Here is a 15,733-nt window from a genome sequence, read left to right as displayed (position 1 = left end):
CATATACATTCTGTATCGGCATTTAAATAGTTCAAGTTACTCATGAAATTGAAAACTTATATATGTAATTTCTTTCAACATCATGATATCATATGGTTTTGAAATTATCAAAGTATAATCATTTTATTTATGTTTTTTAAACTAAACGTACTAACTGAAAACTTATTGATGATTTATTAATGCTAAATCAATTATTACCGAGTAATATTTGTGCTTCGACCTTCCCATATGTAGGAAATCAGCCTTGTCCCAATTGAAATGAAATTAAAGATCGATGCTAAATATGGGAAATTTGTTGGAAAAAGTTCAGAAGTAAAAGGTAAGAACAAAAGAGTGAGCAGAGGGACGTAAAACCCCCACCAAAAGACAGATGCTAATAATAGCAGTGGAAGGGAAAATGTTCTCACCAGTTTCGTCTTGTAGCAACACTACCTGAAGTAGATTACTTCATTGCAGCATTGCTCTTATCGATTCTTTGTACTTGCCATACATGATATTTGTTAAATCTCTAATTAAATATTAAAAATTTGATATTCCTAATATAATAGTGAATGTATCTTAACAAGTTTGGAACGCAAACCAGATCTTACTTTTCTGTCGCGAGTTTTTCACATTTATACTTGTTGTAGTTCCTTCCCATAGCTCTGCTAACTCCTTTTTCATCCAAGAGAGGATGACTAATGGTTCTGATTCAATATCCGTTGAAATCAACTTTGTATATGATTGAAATGCACAAGCCACCGCAGCATTTCTCTCACCCCAACCCAAAATTTTGGAATTGTTTCGATATAAACATAATCTAGGACCGGTAGTGCAACTTAAATATTTACCAATTTATATCAAAAAACATAGGTTCAAATAGGCAGAGGATATCCCGTGATCATGTGACGACTGCAAAACATCCCTGTATTATCGATCTTGATGCCAAACTAAAAGTACGCATACTGCAAACAAGAGCTGACACCTCAACAACAGCCATTACCCCTACTATTAGCACTTCCATTGGCAAACAAGGCCCAAAGCTTATCAGAATAAAGCAGAAAGCACAAACATTGACTTGCACCCAGGATGGATCACAGGAATCATACTGTGTATCATTTATACAAGTCAAATTAGATGAATAGAGCTATAATTTAATGCAAAGCAAGAAAAAGATTGTGGCATAATTCAGTCCAACAGATGATAAAACAGATTGAAGCTAAATGTAATTGTGTTCTGATCAATTCTCATAAAATTCAGATTCAAAAATTTCACTCTAAAAGCTGAAAGGCAAAAATAGACAGTGACACACTTCATTTCTTCTTTTCACCACCTCCAGCAGCCCTGTGTAAATCCCAAAATCCAATTAGTGATACATAAGAAGAACAAAGTTATATTTAGCTCATATGCACATTAAAGGAGATAGTAACAAAATGCAGACAAGAAAGAATAAGATCAGAATAAAGAAAGACGAAAAGTTTCCAGCATCATCAACAGAGAACAAAGAAAAAGTGAATGATTAATCACCTCATCTTCCTGAGTGCACCGGCCATCTCCTCTCTCTTCCTCTTCGCCCTCTTATGGGTGCCCAATTTTCTCTTGGCCACCTTCAAGGCACGCTTGTCCTTGCCAACTTTAAGAAGTTCTGTGATCCTCTTCTCATAAGGTGCAAATCCAGCAACTTCTCTGATGAGGCTCCTTGCGAAATGCACTCTCTTGCTTGTTTTCTGCCATAGTTGACATGACAGATTATGAGGGTTACATAAAGAATTACAAAGATAAGCAGGAAAAGGAAAGAATGAAATATTGCGTACATGTGGACAACAGACATTTAAACATTATCATAAAATCTTGGCATCCACAATTATTCTTGCCTCAGATAAAACTAACAATCATTAACTAATAACTAAGGAACCCTCTACAACCACTATTCCTTACAAGACTTGAACTATCAGAATCAGGTCGCAGCATTTACGTTCATTTATCAAGCTCAGCCAATGGAATTGGAATAAATCTGATTTCAAATTCAAATGGGCACATCCAATTCCACTTTTTAAAGCTCCTATCGCTTGATACAGAATACTACGTAACTATACTTGACATAGTCATACTACCAGATGAACATACAATATCAAGAAATAAAGAACCCACGATTCAACTGGCCAAAAGATGAGTAACAATGTTTCAGTCTTGTTATGTCTACTACAACAAATAAATAAAAAAGGCGCCACAAACTCAAGCACTACATCCAAAGATTCATAGGTTAAAACAAACTAAAACTAAATGACCTGAGTATAATCAAAAACGAAAAAGAGAACATAATCCATCAAATCGAACAGGCAAAAGGAATATAACTTACGCCTTTCCTATCTGCAGGACGCGGTGCTAATTCCTTCGGGGTGACAACATGCCCTTTCTTCAACCCCACAAATAGCCCACTGTTCGGCTGCTTCGGAGCCATTACCTATGCCCAGACAAACAGAATGCAGCTTATTTTCTGCAAATATTATAATGCCATTTGAAATAAGCAAATTAGCTAACAGATAGCTCTACAATTTATACTAACAGAACACGATTATAACAGCGATAGTTTAGAAAACAAAAACCAACATAAGCTTCTGTACTTTTCAGGAACGCATCAAACCCAAAAAAGAATAGGAAAAGGACAACCATACAAACGCCACCTTCTATAAATTCAAAAATTTCTAAGAAAAAAATATTGACGCTTACAACCGTAGTATTCACGTCGGCTGACTATCCCTATGCATGTAAACCAAGGGTGGGCTTACCGTTCCTTCGATCCGTCCACAGTCTGCTGCTAATATCCGAGGCGAAGGGCAAAGAACGAATTAGGGTTTTGGATGAGTAATCGCTTTTATATGAGGTTGGGGTGAGGAGATGATTGCAATATGACGAATTGAGGAAGGGTAAAAATGGGAAATCGTGCACTGTTGTTCACCTATTTGGGCTTAGCTGGCTTGGGCCATCGAACAGTGTGTTCAGACTCCAGAAGGGCCAGGGTCCAGGTTTCAACTTGTTTGGGCCATATTTGTGTATTTTAAGATGTTTTTGCACAATATAAGTTTTGAGTGTATATATATATACACAATTATAATACAAAAATAATAATTTAATAATGAACAGTGAATAATACGTATTAAATTTGACATAAGTATTCATACCTCTATGGTGTTCATTATATGTAGCCTGTAGAGTAGGCAATGATAATGTTAAGAGCTGATATTAAAATTTATAGGCTCCGTTTATTTTGTGAAATGTCATTAATACGTGATAAAATTATAAATAATTAGTATAAATAGAATAAAATTCGGATTTTATTTATTTAGTTGGACATGATAACAAAGGTTTATTTATTAATTTATTGTAGAAAAAATAAGAATAATTGTAACTCGACCCCACCCCAAAGTAGGGTAGAATTGCAAAAATAGCACGAATCATTAGCTGAGCCAACGGCTCATACTACTTTTTTTTGTTTTAAATGCATGACTCATGCATTATTATACTTTTTCAAAAAATTTAGCCGAAATCGTAAGTGGCAGTAACAACTCCAACTTGTTAGTGGGATAAACGACTTCCCACGAAAGACTCAGCCTTAATTTTTTAAAATTTTAATTATTATTTACTTAAAAGATTGATTTAATTAATAATATTAGGATATCTATATTTAGTATTTTTATAATTAAAAGTATTTGATAAGTAAAATATATTTAATATTTTCAATTAAATAAGATTTTAAATTAAAAAAAATAACAACTAATAAATTTGTAAATTTATATTCCAAAAAGAAAAAATGCAATTAAGATTTAGTTTCAATATTTTGCCGTCTGTGACACCGCTTTTGACACATTATTTTGACATGAAGGAGTTTGGCTTTCTTTAATTCTTATTGAGTGCAGATTTGTTGTGGCCAGATCATTTGAAGTTCGATTCATGATATTAATATTTGGATCACGTCCTGATTAAATACAAACTATATGAATTTATAACGAGGTTGACTAGCCACAAGCACGTGCATTGCATCAAATTTGTATCCCAGGAAATACTAAACTCAAGCTCCTTCACATCAAACTAACATGTCTAGAAAGGATCGTAGACAACAAAATAATAAAATTAATATTTTATTATATTTTTTAAATATAATTGGAAATATTAAATATGTTTTATTTATTAATATTTTTTATTAATAATCTTCTTCTAGCTTTTTTCACAGACACGGGAGTTTTCATCTTCCCAACTCCTTACACCAGGGTAAATTTCATTTTTGTTACCTCAATTATATCACTTATTTAGATTTCATCCCTTATATTTTTCTTTCATTAGATTTAGTTTCTCGAATTTATAAATTTTATTATTTTTATCCTTTTTATTATTTATCCGTTAATTTTAACGAATTTGTGAATATATATATATATATATTATATTTTCTGTTATCAAAATGACTCAAACTACAACCTTGGTCGAATGAATAGGCGGTCTCACCACACCACAAAGTACATCAAATGGTGGTGTACTTGGTGAGGCCACCCATTTCTTCATGCAAGGCCATGATTTTGAATCATTTTGACAATGGGAGATGTTTTTCGTTAAATCTAACGGATCGATAATGGAAGAGATCATAATTAATGAAATCTATAAATTTAAGAGACTAAATTTGATGAGGGGAAACATGAGAAATGAAATATGGATAAACGGCATAGCTGAGAAATTAAAAATGATATTTACCTTGACACCACAATAATATACATCAAGAAAATATAAGGTTAAGAATATTGAAAAAAATCTAATTTATTATTTATTTGCTAAATAGTATATGCATATAGACATTATTTCTCTATAAATAAAAAAATGTCCGCATAGCCGTCCACATCGATTGAATTGCAAACCCTATTAAATAAATAATCAAATCGTCATATTTTGCCTTGTATTCTACTTGGTACTATAAAAATCAAGTTACCGTGGTTGTCAAAATAATTTTGAAGTTTCCCACAATTCTAGCATGAGGAAGCTTCTGGAGTAATGGACGCTTGAATTGGGACCCAATAGCAATTGAAATCTCTCCGTGTCCCCGTCCTTTCGGATCATTGCGCGAATCTTTAAAACCCAAATGATAGTATTTTGAGAAAATTATAAATTAAAATTTATTATAATCATAAATATTTTTTTATAAAATTAATTATTATATAACAAATATATTTTGCAATAAAAAATTATTATTAATTTAAAAAAATGTTCATAATTTTTTAAATTATATATAAGTAATTATAATTATAATAAATTTTATAAGAGTACGTTGTAATTTACTCTAATATATATATATTTTAAAATAATACAACGTTGTTTGCGTTCTAATATTTTTTAAAGTTTTGTTTGGTCAACGAATGGTAGCTACTTAGCTTATTAACATGATAATGAAAACATGTATCATGTGATATCTCTATTGACATAATAGCATAATTTATATGAAATAATAATTACAAATATTAGATTTAATTTCAGATAAATCAACAACACGATTTACAATGAAACATTAATGATGTATAATCTATACTTTAATATTTTGATATTTTTTAAAGTTGTGTTGAAATACGTACATGTCATCATTTTTTTTGCAACATTATAATTATATTTCTTAGCTAAATTTTATATACATGATTTTAAAAATATTATACTAATAATTTTTGAGAGATAATTATAATTTTATAAAAAATAAGAGATGTTTGTGTAGTTTTAATATAACCCCTCAATATAACTTACTACCCCGATTATTTTGCTTCAACAACACCACGAGTGGTTAGTTGAGTGGCTGTAGACTTGCAGCCAACTACCCCCCTCCCCATAATTTCCCTGATTTTGTCTTTTAATATTCCTTCAATCAATTAATCTTCTTCTCCAAACAGCTCATACATATTATTGCCAAGGGACAGAACTCCATCACCTGTCCCTTTATTGCTTGTTTCTTGCCCCCAAACAAGCAACAAAGCAGCTGGCCCTGACTGAAAATCAAGAAACTCTCAAGCACCCTGGATTTTCATGTGATTTTAGTGGATCAGTTTTGGATTCTGGTACTTGGGTTCTTTTGTTACTCTTTATGTAGTTGATAAATCAGTGTTTTTTGTTATCTTACCTTGTTTTATCCTATTTCGTTGCTGGTGAAGTTCGGTGTCAGAGTTAGAGTTCTTGGAGAGTGAGCACTGAATGAATTCTGTATTTGTTTGGCTTTTGAGGTTTTGGTTTGTTATTTTATCTGTATTTATGTTGTCGAAGTGGCGAATTTGAAGTATCCGCTTTGGTTTTGTTGCTGTATAAGGAAATCCCATCTCCCATGTTTCCATTTCCTGTCTGAGTTCGCTTGTATCTTCATAGAACCGAGTGATAACACCAGCTTCAGTCCTGCAGCATATGTTTCCTATCATTTGAATTAAGTTTTGGTGTTTGCCTGCATTTTTCTTGGATACTATAGAATTTGGGAATACTTAGAATCAGTTAAAATACATCCTTTTGTTCCTATAATGATGCTCGGATATTAGGCGGCAATGTCAATAATATGTGGGCTTCCCCTTCTCGAATGTGTGTACTGCCTAGCATGTGCTAGATGGGCGTGGAAACGGTGTTTGCACACCGCGGGCCACGATAGTGAGACATGGGGCCTTGCCACAGCTGAAGAGTTTGAACCTGTTCCTAGGCTTTGTCGATACATATTAGCCGTCTATGAGGACGATCTAAGAAACCCACTTTGGGAACCTCCTCGAGGATATGGAATTGATCCAGATTGCTTAATTATGAAAAAGAATTACGAGGATACACTGGGACGAGCTCCCCCGTACTTGTTGTATCTTGATCATGACCATGCCGATATAGTTCTTGCCATAAGGGGCCTTAATCTGGCAAAGGAGAGTGACTATGCAGTTTTGCTGGATAACAAGCTGGGGAAAAGGAAATTTGATGGAGGGTATGTCCACAATGGGCTGTTGAAAGCGGCTGGCTGCGTTTTAAATGCAGAGTGCGACATTTTGAAGGAACTGGTTGAGAAATACCCCAATTATACATTGACTTTCACAGGGCATTCCCTAGGGTCAGGTGTGGCAGCATTGTTGACAATGGTGGTGGTGCAGAATCGTGATAGATTGGGGAATATCGACAGGAAGAGGGTAAGGTGCTTTGCTATTGCACCTGCCAGGTGCATGTCACTTAATTTGGCTGTGAGATATGCTGACGTCATCAACTCTATTGTCCTTCAGGCAAGTTGCTAATATAGTTTCTCTGTGCAATTTTGTTTCACTTACAGGTTATAGAAGCATCTATTTACTTTGTATTGGATCTTCCAGAGGCATAAATGGTGACATGAATACCGTATGTTTCCATGCTGAATTTAATGATATTCTTCCATTATATGTGGGCATAATGGTTTGGTTTACATAGCTAGTGGAGCTAGATAATTAGCATGTTTACCAATTGATAAGAGTCATTGTCAAATTCCCAGTCATCCAGTTTTACTTTTATTCCTAACCCCTGTCTGAACGATTGGCAATGGAAAGTAAAACTCGGTGTAGCGAAATTGCCTGATGAGTTTTTATCACCTGTTACGAATTGTCATGAATCTTAAAGATAAAGAATACTACAACTATGCTTCAAATAGGCCTTCTGTTATCTGAATGTCTTCTATCAGACTTTTCTATGTGGTTCTAACGTTTCTGAGACAAAGGAAATAAAATGACAATAGCATTCTCCTCTTTAGTCTTGTTTTGCATATTCTCATTTAATGGTTGTCATTTTCATATTAGAGGCCTTTTGAGCTTTGAGCATCTTATGATCCGAGCCATATATTGCTTTTAGTTGGGAAACTGCAAAGCATTTTTCTTGCTGGCTTCCTCAATTTATCTGCTGTCATATATGTCATGGCATGGAAACTTTGAGATGTTAGAGAGTCTAGAAAAATAAAGGTGAAAGTTCTATTAAAGGAAGAACAAGCTTTACTTTCAGTCATATGCAAGGTAGCAAGTTGATCTTGTTCTTGGGATTCTTGGACTTCAATTGATCTGAGAGTCAGATGCTGAATTCAGATGATAGTGATAACGATGACGTTCCATGTGGTGTTTGTTGTTACTGTATGTTAAGCGGCGATAGTTTCACATAGCAAAAATAGGTGAAGAGAAATCAATTTTGTTCATTATTTTTTCTCATCTCGTCGTATATGGATACGTTGGACCTCCTTGCTTCATAAGAAACATTCACATGAAAACATGCTCTACAGGCCCAAAATTTTTAGATTTAACAGGACATGTTCTTTACTGAAACAGGACGATTTTTTGCCTCGAACAGCCACCCCGCTGGAGGACATATTCAAGTCTCTTTTCTGGTAAAAAAAATTGTTACTTGTATTTCAATGTACACCTATTTTCTTGCAATGTAATGGACTTTTTCTGTTTACACAATACACATTTACCTTCTGGACAGTCTGCCATGTTTATTATGCCTGAGGTGTATGAGAGATACATGCATACCAGAGGAGAAAATGCTGAAAGATCCAAGAAGGTTATATGCACCTGGTCGCCTTTATCACATTGTCGAGCGTAAACCTTTCAGGTAAATGAAGAATATTCATTGCCCTTTTGCATGGTTATACAAATGTAGCTCGGGCTCAAATGCTCCTTTTAAGTTAGAATTACTGGGAGCAAGTTTATGATTCCCTTAAATGGCATAGTCAAACATTTATCCATCAATTCCCCAAGAATGTTATACTTGGTAGGAATTGAGGGACTCTAACTGTGCCTCTGTTCATTCATACGGCCACAGTAAGACTTTCTGATGGTCATAGCTAAAAATTAAGGTTATGCGAGTTTACCTTGTATAACGGAAAAAACAGGTTCTTGTTTATATTAATGATTGATCATCCCATAATTACGATATCCCTTTTTTTGGCTATAGATGTGGAAGATTTCCTCCAGTTGTGAAGACAGCAGTGCCGGTGGATGGAAGATTTGAGCATATAGTTCTCTCATGTAATGCCACTTCTGATCACGCCATCATTTGGATAGAGAGAGAAGCTGAAAGGGCTCTGGAAGTAAGTCGTCTTGCCTCCATTTCAACAGTTGTAGTCTTGTCTGCTGAAACATTACTAGCCGAAACTTGTTATTTTAGTCGCTACATTAAAAAGATGATCCTTATGAAAATACAGCTGATGAGAGAGAGAGATCACACATTGGAAATTCCAGCACAACAGAGGATGGAGAGACAGGAGACATTAGAAAAAGAGCACAGCAAGGAGTACAAGGCTGCTCTACGCAGAGCCGTTTCTTTGGCTGTTCCCCATGCGTTTTCACCATCACAGTATGGAACGTTTGATGAAAAAGATGACGAAGATTCCCAGCAGTCAGCAGGTGATTGTTCAACAGGATCATCAGCAAAGAGCAAGAGTGTAGAAAGTTGGGATGAACTCATCGAGCGCCTTTTTGAGAGGGACGAGTCCGGCAACATGGTGCTGGAAAAACCACTCATTGTTGACTGATAGCTGTAATGTATCACACCCAACCAGAACATTATTCTTTCATTCAATTGTGCTGTGTTTGTAGTCTTTCTTCTTATTATATCAGTGTTCAGAACTACATGTATGGATAGAGCATTATAGATACCATAATCAAGCATATTCAAGTCCTAGGGACAAATAAGTAGGATAATAGAAATTATTTGGTGATTGTAGATGAATGTGAAGTTCTCATATATTTAAATAATATGATGATTTTGGAATTTAAAGCACTTGTTATGGATATAGCAGCATAGAATCTGTATTTACATAATCAATTATTTAATTCTTGAGTAATGATTTCGTATTCTATTAGCGCATGGATGTTTATTTATTTATTGATTAATTATTAAACACAAAAAGTTAAATCAATTTTTTTAAAAAAAATTATTTCAAAATTATTTTTATGTTTATTTTTTTCATAATTAATTATGCAAGCGTTCAACTGCAAGCCTAAGAATTTTATATTTTCTTGGAAAGGAAATAAGAGTGAATAATGCAATTCCAAATATTTGGTGTGGAAAGAGAAAAAGCAAAAGAAGTTTTGTGAACTGAAATGCAAAGAATGAAAGTGAAAGGATCCAATTGCAAATACCGACACCAGGTTCCACTCTGTCCCTGTCTGTCTCAAATTAATTGACTAAATTACCCTTTTTGCAATTTCAAAGATGGGAGAGCCATTGGAGAGACGCGCCCCAGAGGGTACATTTTGAAAACCAAAAATAAAATACCTAACGGCTACTTTCTTCCATTATCGTAGTTCATACTTCTCTCATCTCCGCTCTCCCTCTAACAGTGCAGACAGAGAAATTTATCTAGAATTTTTTTCATACCTCCTGTAATGGCAGAAACCAACAACGTAAAACCGAATCGGTGCTTCAACCCCGCTAGAAAAGTGCGAATAATTGGGAAAATCAGGGGTTTTACAGACAAGGAATCTGAATCCGAGAGCAAAGATTCAAAGCCATGGATCACTGTCAAAAAACCGCAAGAGGATGGCTCATCTGAGAAATATGCAGTCTTTCTAGATGCTCAATCGACCAGGTATTTTTTTTTCTTTTGTTTTATCATTTGATTCTTTGATATATGAAGAATTTTGGTTAACTTGTTTTGGAGGTACTTTTTGGGAATTTTCATTTAGTTTTCTGCTCGGTTTCTTGGGATGAAGGTCCGAACTTTCTTGATCTATATGAAATTAGTCTGAACTTTTTTTATTGATGTTAAGGGAATACTGAGCTTAATCAGGTATTTCGTCCTTTAAGTTGGAAATTGAATTCTATGATAGTGATTGCATCCCAACTTGGTTTAGAAAGGAAATTAGTCAGAATAATAGTTGATTGGAGTTATGGGTTTTTTCTATTATTTATTTAAGGGATTTTAAAGATGGTCTTCAGTGCCTTGAGCCTTATAAAGACTTTGTGTGTGAATAGGAATAAGCGTCTGCTTTAATAGTAATTTCTGAATTGTCCATATGGCTTTAATTGTAAATTTTATTAGTATACTGAATAGAATCTCTTTTGGGCGGTCTTCTGTTTTTTTCCGGTCATTTAATTGTTAGCATCTTTAAGTATGTAGGGAAATAATACTCAAGTGTTTAATTGGATGGAGCTGGATTATTGATTTTTGAGCATGAAATGAGTCTGATTTTTTGGTTTGCGGCCATGTATTAGTCGAAAGGATGGGTATGAGCTCGATTATTGCTCTGAACAAGATGAAGAAATTGGTGAAATATACTCAAGAGAGATAAAACCCCTGGTCTCGGACATCTTTGATGGCCGAAATGCATCAGTCATTGCTTTTGGGGCAAGGGGAAGTGGCAAAACATACACCATCCAGGTTTTCTTCTTTTCATCTATGCAAAAGGCACTTCTGTCGTTACTAGTGAAGTATATGTGCGCTTGACCTCCTACCCATTGTAGGGATCTCTTGAGAAACCAGGTTTGGCAGTCTTGGCAATGTCTGAAATCCTTTCAAAAGCAAGAGAATTACAGAAGTCAGTTTCGGTGTCCCTCTATGAACTATCACATGATCAGGCATACGATCTGTTGAATCCTAGGCATCCCGCTGTCCAAGTACTGGAAGATGCTAATGGCAAAATCAACCTCAAAGGACTTTCTCAGGTAAGAAAATATGATTATATTTCCCCAAACAAATAGGATTTTCTGAAGTAAAAGCATATGCCTTTTTCATCTGCCTTTATTACTCATGTTGGTTCTCTGTAATGTCTTTCATAGGTCTCTGTGAAATCTATCTCGGAATTTCATAATATATACTTTAGTCAGGGTAATTTACAGAATAGTCAAAAGGTACAAACGCATCAACCACGCAGCCACAGGGGCTTGATGGTGCATATATCATCTGAAGAAGACTCACTAAAGACCAAGCTGGTGAACAAGATTAATTTTGTTGATTTAGCAGGTTTTTAACTCGTGAAATCTTCATCTTCATCTCCATTTGATAATTATACCCATACTTCTAATGACTTAAATAATTGTTTACTTAATTTTGTCTTCAATGTAATCTTATAGGCTACGAGGACCCCAAAAAAAGTAGCAGAGATGGAATCACACCTGCTGAGAGTAATTGGATAAATAAGTCACTTTATGCAATACTAAATGTTGTTAGTGCCATTAACGCGAGTGAGATTCGAGTGCCATATCGGGAAAGTAAACTCACTCGAATCTTACAAGACTCCCTTGCTGGCTCAAGTCATGTATTGCTTGTCACTTGCTTGGTATGACTTTTCGGAATTTTACTAGTTGTATTTGTATCAATCATTTGTTTAGCCATCTTAAGTTCTTTATAACCTAAAAGTTGTATTAATTCTTTCTTAATTTTCTGCTGGATGCAGAATCCTGTCTTTTGCCAAGACTCTCTTAGCTCAATAAGTTTGGTTTCTCGGTCATGTCGAAGCACAAGGCAAGTATTGACAGACTCCACTAATAGAATTAGTAGTTTAGCAAAAGCGAAGGTGTCTTCGTCATTGAAAAGTGGGAAAACAATGTCTACTTCCTTGAGTGTGAAAAAGCAGGTTGGTCGCAGTCAACTCTCTTCGGCCAATCAGGCTAGTTCCATCTTGAAGGGAAGGTAAAACTACTTTCATCTTACATTTTCATCTGAGGTAGAAGGAAATTAAGTTGGAGTTTCTATTGATATTTGTCTACCTTTTTTCTTCAAGGAAACTCTTCGGTGAAGAAAAAGTTGTCACCCCTAAGCAGGTATCCTTTCTAAAATCATCCAATTTATCAAATACATATTATTCCATTTTATCCTCCATATTTCTGTTTTTCATATGTACATATCTGGTTGTGTTATTGTGGAGATGATCATTTGAAGTTTTTCCAGTTTTTATAACTTCCTTTCAGGCTTTTTACCTTTTTTGAGTGACAGAATCCATAGCACATGTTGTAGTAAATTAGATTTTACTGCCTCAAAGAGGCCCACAGTCCATCCAATTAAAGATTCATTAAAAATAAAATGCAGTTGAGATGCCAGTCTGAAGATACTTCAGCCCAGAAGTCCAAAATTCTTCCAAATCTTGCTTTAATTGTTGCACCATTTTCTCTGGAAGAGGTATGCAAGCTCTAAATAAAGTTATCTTGGTGAGTTCTGCATAACTTTCAGCAATATCACTTGATGATGCTGTTATTCTTATTGCAAATACTACAGGTTCCACTGGATAAATCTAATTCACAATGTAGTCCAATGATAGAACCCGCCGAAGATGTTAATTTTGAAGGACCTGGATCTCAATCTTTGTTTGAGTTGCAGAATACTTTGTTGCCAAGTGCTCATAGCGCTGCTACGATGACAGAAATGGTAATTAGTTACAATGTCAATGGCCTGAAAACGAGATGCTTAAATATTACTTTTAATAGAGAATTGTAATTTTATATGTCCGGATATCAATTAGCTTTTGGGACCAAGAGCACTTTCTTTTTTCCCCTCAGGAGGCTTCTCTTCAAAGTGGGATCTATCACCTAAGATCTACTCCGAGTGCTAATTCAGATGCAATATGTGAAGCAAACAATCCTGTACACAAGAAGAACGATGCATCCCCGCCACTAAGTGAAAGAATTAGAGAAATATCTAACAACTTAAAGACATTATGTGCATCAAGTCCATTGACGATTAAGATGCCAGAGGAGGCAACTGCATCATACAGTAGTCAACTATGCTACAACGATATTGTGGAACCAAAAACTCCGGCTATGGAACTTAGCATTGCAAGATGTTGTAGCCCTCCGGGTAATTTCAGCAATCGCGGTTCCGGGGTTAAGGTATATGACAATACTACAACATACTTTATACGACTGAGATTTATGAATGTCTTACTAAATAAGTATTTCCTTGTTATGGCAGCATTCTCTTGTTCGTGAGTATCTCAGCTTTTTGAATTCCGCCAACAAGTAAGTGAAAATACTAAGTGTTTTCCATCTTCATCACCACAGCCTTTTGGTTCAATGTATTTGTAACATGGCTGCCATTTACTTTTAACATTACTTTAGGAAACTGCGAATAAGACGAATAGTTTGCAATTGACAATATGCACAGCCTATAAGTTTAACTTATGAAAATTTGATCACTAGTTTCTTCTGAATATGAGCTCAATTTTTTGCCATTCGATATCTAGGATGTTTCTTTGATATAGGTACAAGTTATTAAATATTTTTCTTGTTTTTATTTTCAGAGAAGAGTTGAAAAGCCTGAAGGTATGTTAATCTTTTCAAGTCACATATTGCTGGCATTTCTGTCAACACAATGGCGTCTCATATCATGCACTTATACAGGGTATTGGAGAGAAGAGAGCTACATATATTCTTGAACTTCGTGAAGGATCTCCTGAACCATTCAAGACTGTAAGGAATTATGTTTTGCAGTACTACTCTTTTTTGGGGCATGGTCATTTCTCAATTTTAATGTTTGGTCTGACATTTAACCAGTCTACTATTTGCTCTACAGCTTGATGATTTGCAGGACATCGGCCTTTCAGCAAAGCAGGTATGTTAATGTGTTTTATGTTTATGCAATGAGGCCTGGCTCAAGTAACAATGGTTTCATTTCCGAAGACTTTTAACAATTATGAGGTCTTTAGGTCAAGCTCCGACAGAGATGTGTGTGTTGTATTTGTTTACAGTTAAAATCTTAGTTTATCCATCCTCCTTGATGTTGAGCTCTGCCTCATGATTATTCGTTATGCTTACTTAGTTATTGATAAGCATTATTGGTAATTGTTGAAACTTGATTCACCGATATAGTTGTTGCTATAGAAAGTTCTTGCTTTACCTGCAGATCAAAGGCATGATGAAACAGGTGGCTGGAGATCTTTTCAATTAGATAACCCAATAGTTCGCCTGGCAACCTGAAGTTGCTACTCATATCCCCCTCCCCCTCTCTGCTTGTTCCCCTCTCGCGCTCTTCCTACTATTTAATTCTTGTTATGGTTGTATGTCCCCCCACCCTACTCCTTGATTCTTGTTATGGTTGTATCTTGACAAGATAACCTGTAATCCTTTGATTAATGTATGTCCATACTGTATCCAAGTTTCTTAACTGCGATTTGCCGATTTGCTATGTCACTATGATGATTCTTGGTTGTATTAAGACCTCGAGAAATGCTATAATTATTACTGGACAATAGGGGAAAATGAAAGGTCAAGTGGCAGGTTAAAATAGTTGGAACCAGAAATCTTAGATAAGGGTGTTGGGTGAAAACCCTCCAATAGTGAGCTCAAATAATAAACCTTCATTTAACTAAACAAAGGATCGTGGTTATGAAAAACCCTTAATATTACAAATCAATGTACAATAGTATTAATAGATACTTACAGATTTACAAAAGACAATAATAGATAAATGAGAACAGAATATCAGGTTCAGATGCCAGATCTGGTGACAGATAGCCCACAGCTATCAAGGCTGGCAATGATACACCGATTGTAAAAATCCAAATTGCATGACTAAGGAACTTGTCCATAGAGGCCACACAAATCACTAAACAGCTACCAAGGCTCAATCACATAGACTCAAATCAACCACTTGGGTTTCCACTTAGGTGATAGTTCACGAAAAATACTTTTAGCAAAATAGGGAAAAAGGATTTTGTTTTTGTCTATCCTTCTCACCAGAAGCAATTGGGAAACAATTATAGGAGGAACCATTGATGACGGTGAAAGAGAAGAACGGCAAAAGGAGAAATTGAGAGGAGAAGAC

General features: G+C 35.1%; 3 protein-coding genes across 4 annotated transcripts; 2 read left to right on the top strand and 1 right to left on the bottom strand.

The window, feature by feature from the left end:
* Positions 1-1,112: 1,112 nt before the first annotated feature.
* Positions 1,113-2,923, bottom strand: LOC105160467 (large ribosomal subunit protein eL36y). 2 transcript variants are annotated; one of them, XM_011077851.3, is made up of 4 exons: positions 2,769-2,923; positions 2,339-2,443; positions 1,507-1,706; positions 1,113-1,323 (listed from the first exon to the last, which is right to left on the bottom strand). In XM_011077851.3, exons 2-4 carry the CDS (start codon positions 2,438-2,440, stop codon positions 1,293-1,295), a joined length of 333 nt encoding a protein of 110 aa, XP_011076153.1. In that variant the 5' UTR covers positions 2,441-2,443; positions 2,769-2,923; the 3' UTR covers positions 1,113-1,292. The 2 variants fall into 2 exon arrangements, with proteins under 2 accessions (XP_011076153.1, XP_011076152.1); XM_011077850.3 differs by having other exon boundaries at positions 2,339-2,476; positions 2,769-2,901.
* Positions 2,924-5,794: 2,871 nt separating this feature from the next.
* Positions 5,795-9,753, top strand: LOC105160466 (alpha/beta-Hydrolases superfamily protein). Its single transcript, XM_011077849.3, has 5 exons — positions 5,795-7,238; positions 8,298-8,356; positions 8,455-8,583; positions 8,926-9,061; positions 9,176-9,753. The coding sequence occupies exons 1-5, from the start codon at positions 6,534-6,536 to the stop codon at positions 9,503-9,505; spliced, it is 1,359 nt and encodes a 452-aa protein (XP_011076151.1). The 5' UTR covers positions 5,795-6,533; the 3' UTR covers positions 9,506-9,753.
* Positions 9,754-10,210: 457 nt separating this feature from the next.
* Positions 10,211-15,073, top strand: LOC105160465 (ATP binding microtubule motor family protein). The gene is made up of 15 exons (XM_011077848.3): positions 10,211-10,564; positions 11,191-11,356; positions 11,440-11,640; positions 11,755-11,938; positions 12,049-12,254; positions 12,372-12,607; positions 12,699-12,738; positions 13,004-13,093; positions 13,190-13,339; positions 13,471-13,800; positions 13,883-13,929; positions 14,211-14,232; positions 14,311-14,379; positions 14,483-14,521; positions 14,813-15,073. Exons 1-15 carry the CDS (start codon positions 10,362-10,364, stop codon positions 14,855-14,857), a joined length of 2,028 nt encoding a protein of 675 aa, XP_011076150.1. The 5' UTR covers positions 10,211-10,361; the 3' UTR covers positions 14,858-15,073.
* Positions 15,074-15,733: the final 660 nt, after the last annotated feature.

This window comes from Sesamum indicum, linkage group LG4, assembly GCF_026168435.1.
Source record: "Sesamum indicum cultivar Baizhima isolate 11 linkage group LG4, ASM2616843v1, whole genome shotgun sequence".
Taxonomy (NCBI): Eukaryota; Viridiplantae; Streptophyta; class Magnoliopsida; order Lamiales; family Pedaliaceae; genus Sesamum; species Sesamum indicum.
This window is presented reverse-complemented; position numbering and strand designations above follow the sequence as displayed.

What these genes read in the sequence shown, in the direction of transcription:
- LOC105160467 (XM_011077851.3), bottom strand. Translation starts at nt 2,440, where the DNA reads ATGGCTCCGAAGCAGCCGAACAGTGGGCTATTTGTGGGGTTGAAGAAA. An exon ending in GTCCTGCAGATAGGAAAGGC is followed by an intron (nt 1,707 to 2,338) that starts GTAAGTTATATT and finishes CAACTATGGCAG; the next exon opens with AAAACAAGCAAGAGAGTGCA. An exon ending in GGTGCACTCAGGAAGATGAG is followed by an intron (nt 1,324 to 1,506) that starts GTGATTAATCAT and finishes GGATTTACACAG; the next exon opens with GGCTGCTGGAGGTGGTGAAA.
- LOC105160466 (XM_011077849.3), top strand. Translation starts at nt 6,534, where the DNA reads ATGTCAATAATATGTGGGCTTCCCCTTCTCGAATGTGTGTACTGCCTA. An exon ending in ATATTCAAGTCTCTTTTCTG is followed by an intron (nt 8,357 to 8,454) that starts GTAAAAAAAATT and finishes CCTTCTGGACAG; the next exon opens with TCTGCCATGTTTATTATGCC. An exon ending in AAGCTGAAAGGGCTCTGGAA is followed by an intron (nt 9,062 to 9,175) that starts GTAAGTCGTCTT and finishes ATGAAAATACAG; the next exon opens with CTGATGAGAGAGAGAGATCA.
- LOC105160465 (XM_011077848.3), top strand. Translation starts at nt 10,362, where the DNA reads ATGGCAGAAACCAACAACGTAAAACCGAATCGGTGCTTCAACCCCGCT. An exon ending in CTAGATGCTCAATCGACCAG is followed by an intron (nt 10,565 to 11,190) that starts GTATTTTTTTTT and finishes GCCATGTATTAG; the next exon opens with TCGAAAGGATGGGTATGAGC. An exon ending in AGTTCCATCTTGAAGGGAAG is followed by an intron (nt 12,608 to 12,698) that starts GTAAAACTACTT and finishes TTTTTCTTCAAG; the next exon opens with GAAACTCTTCGGTGAAGAAA.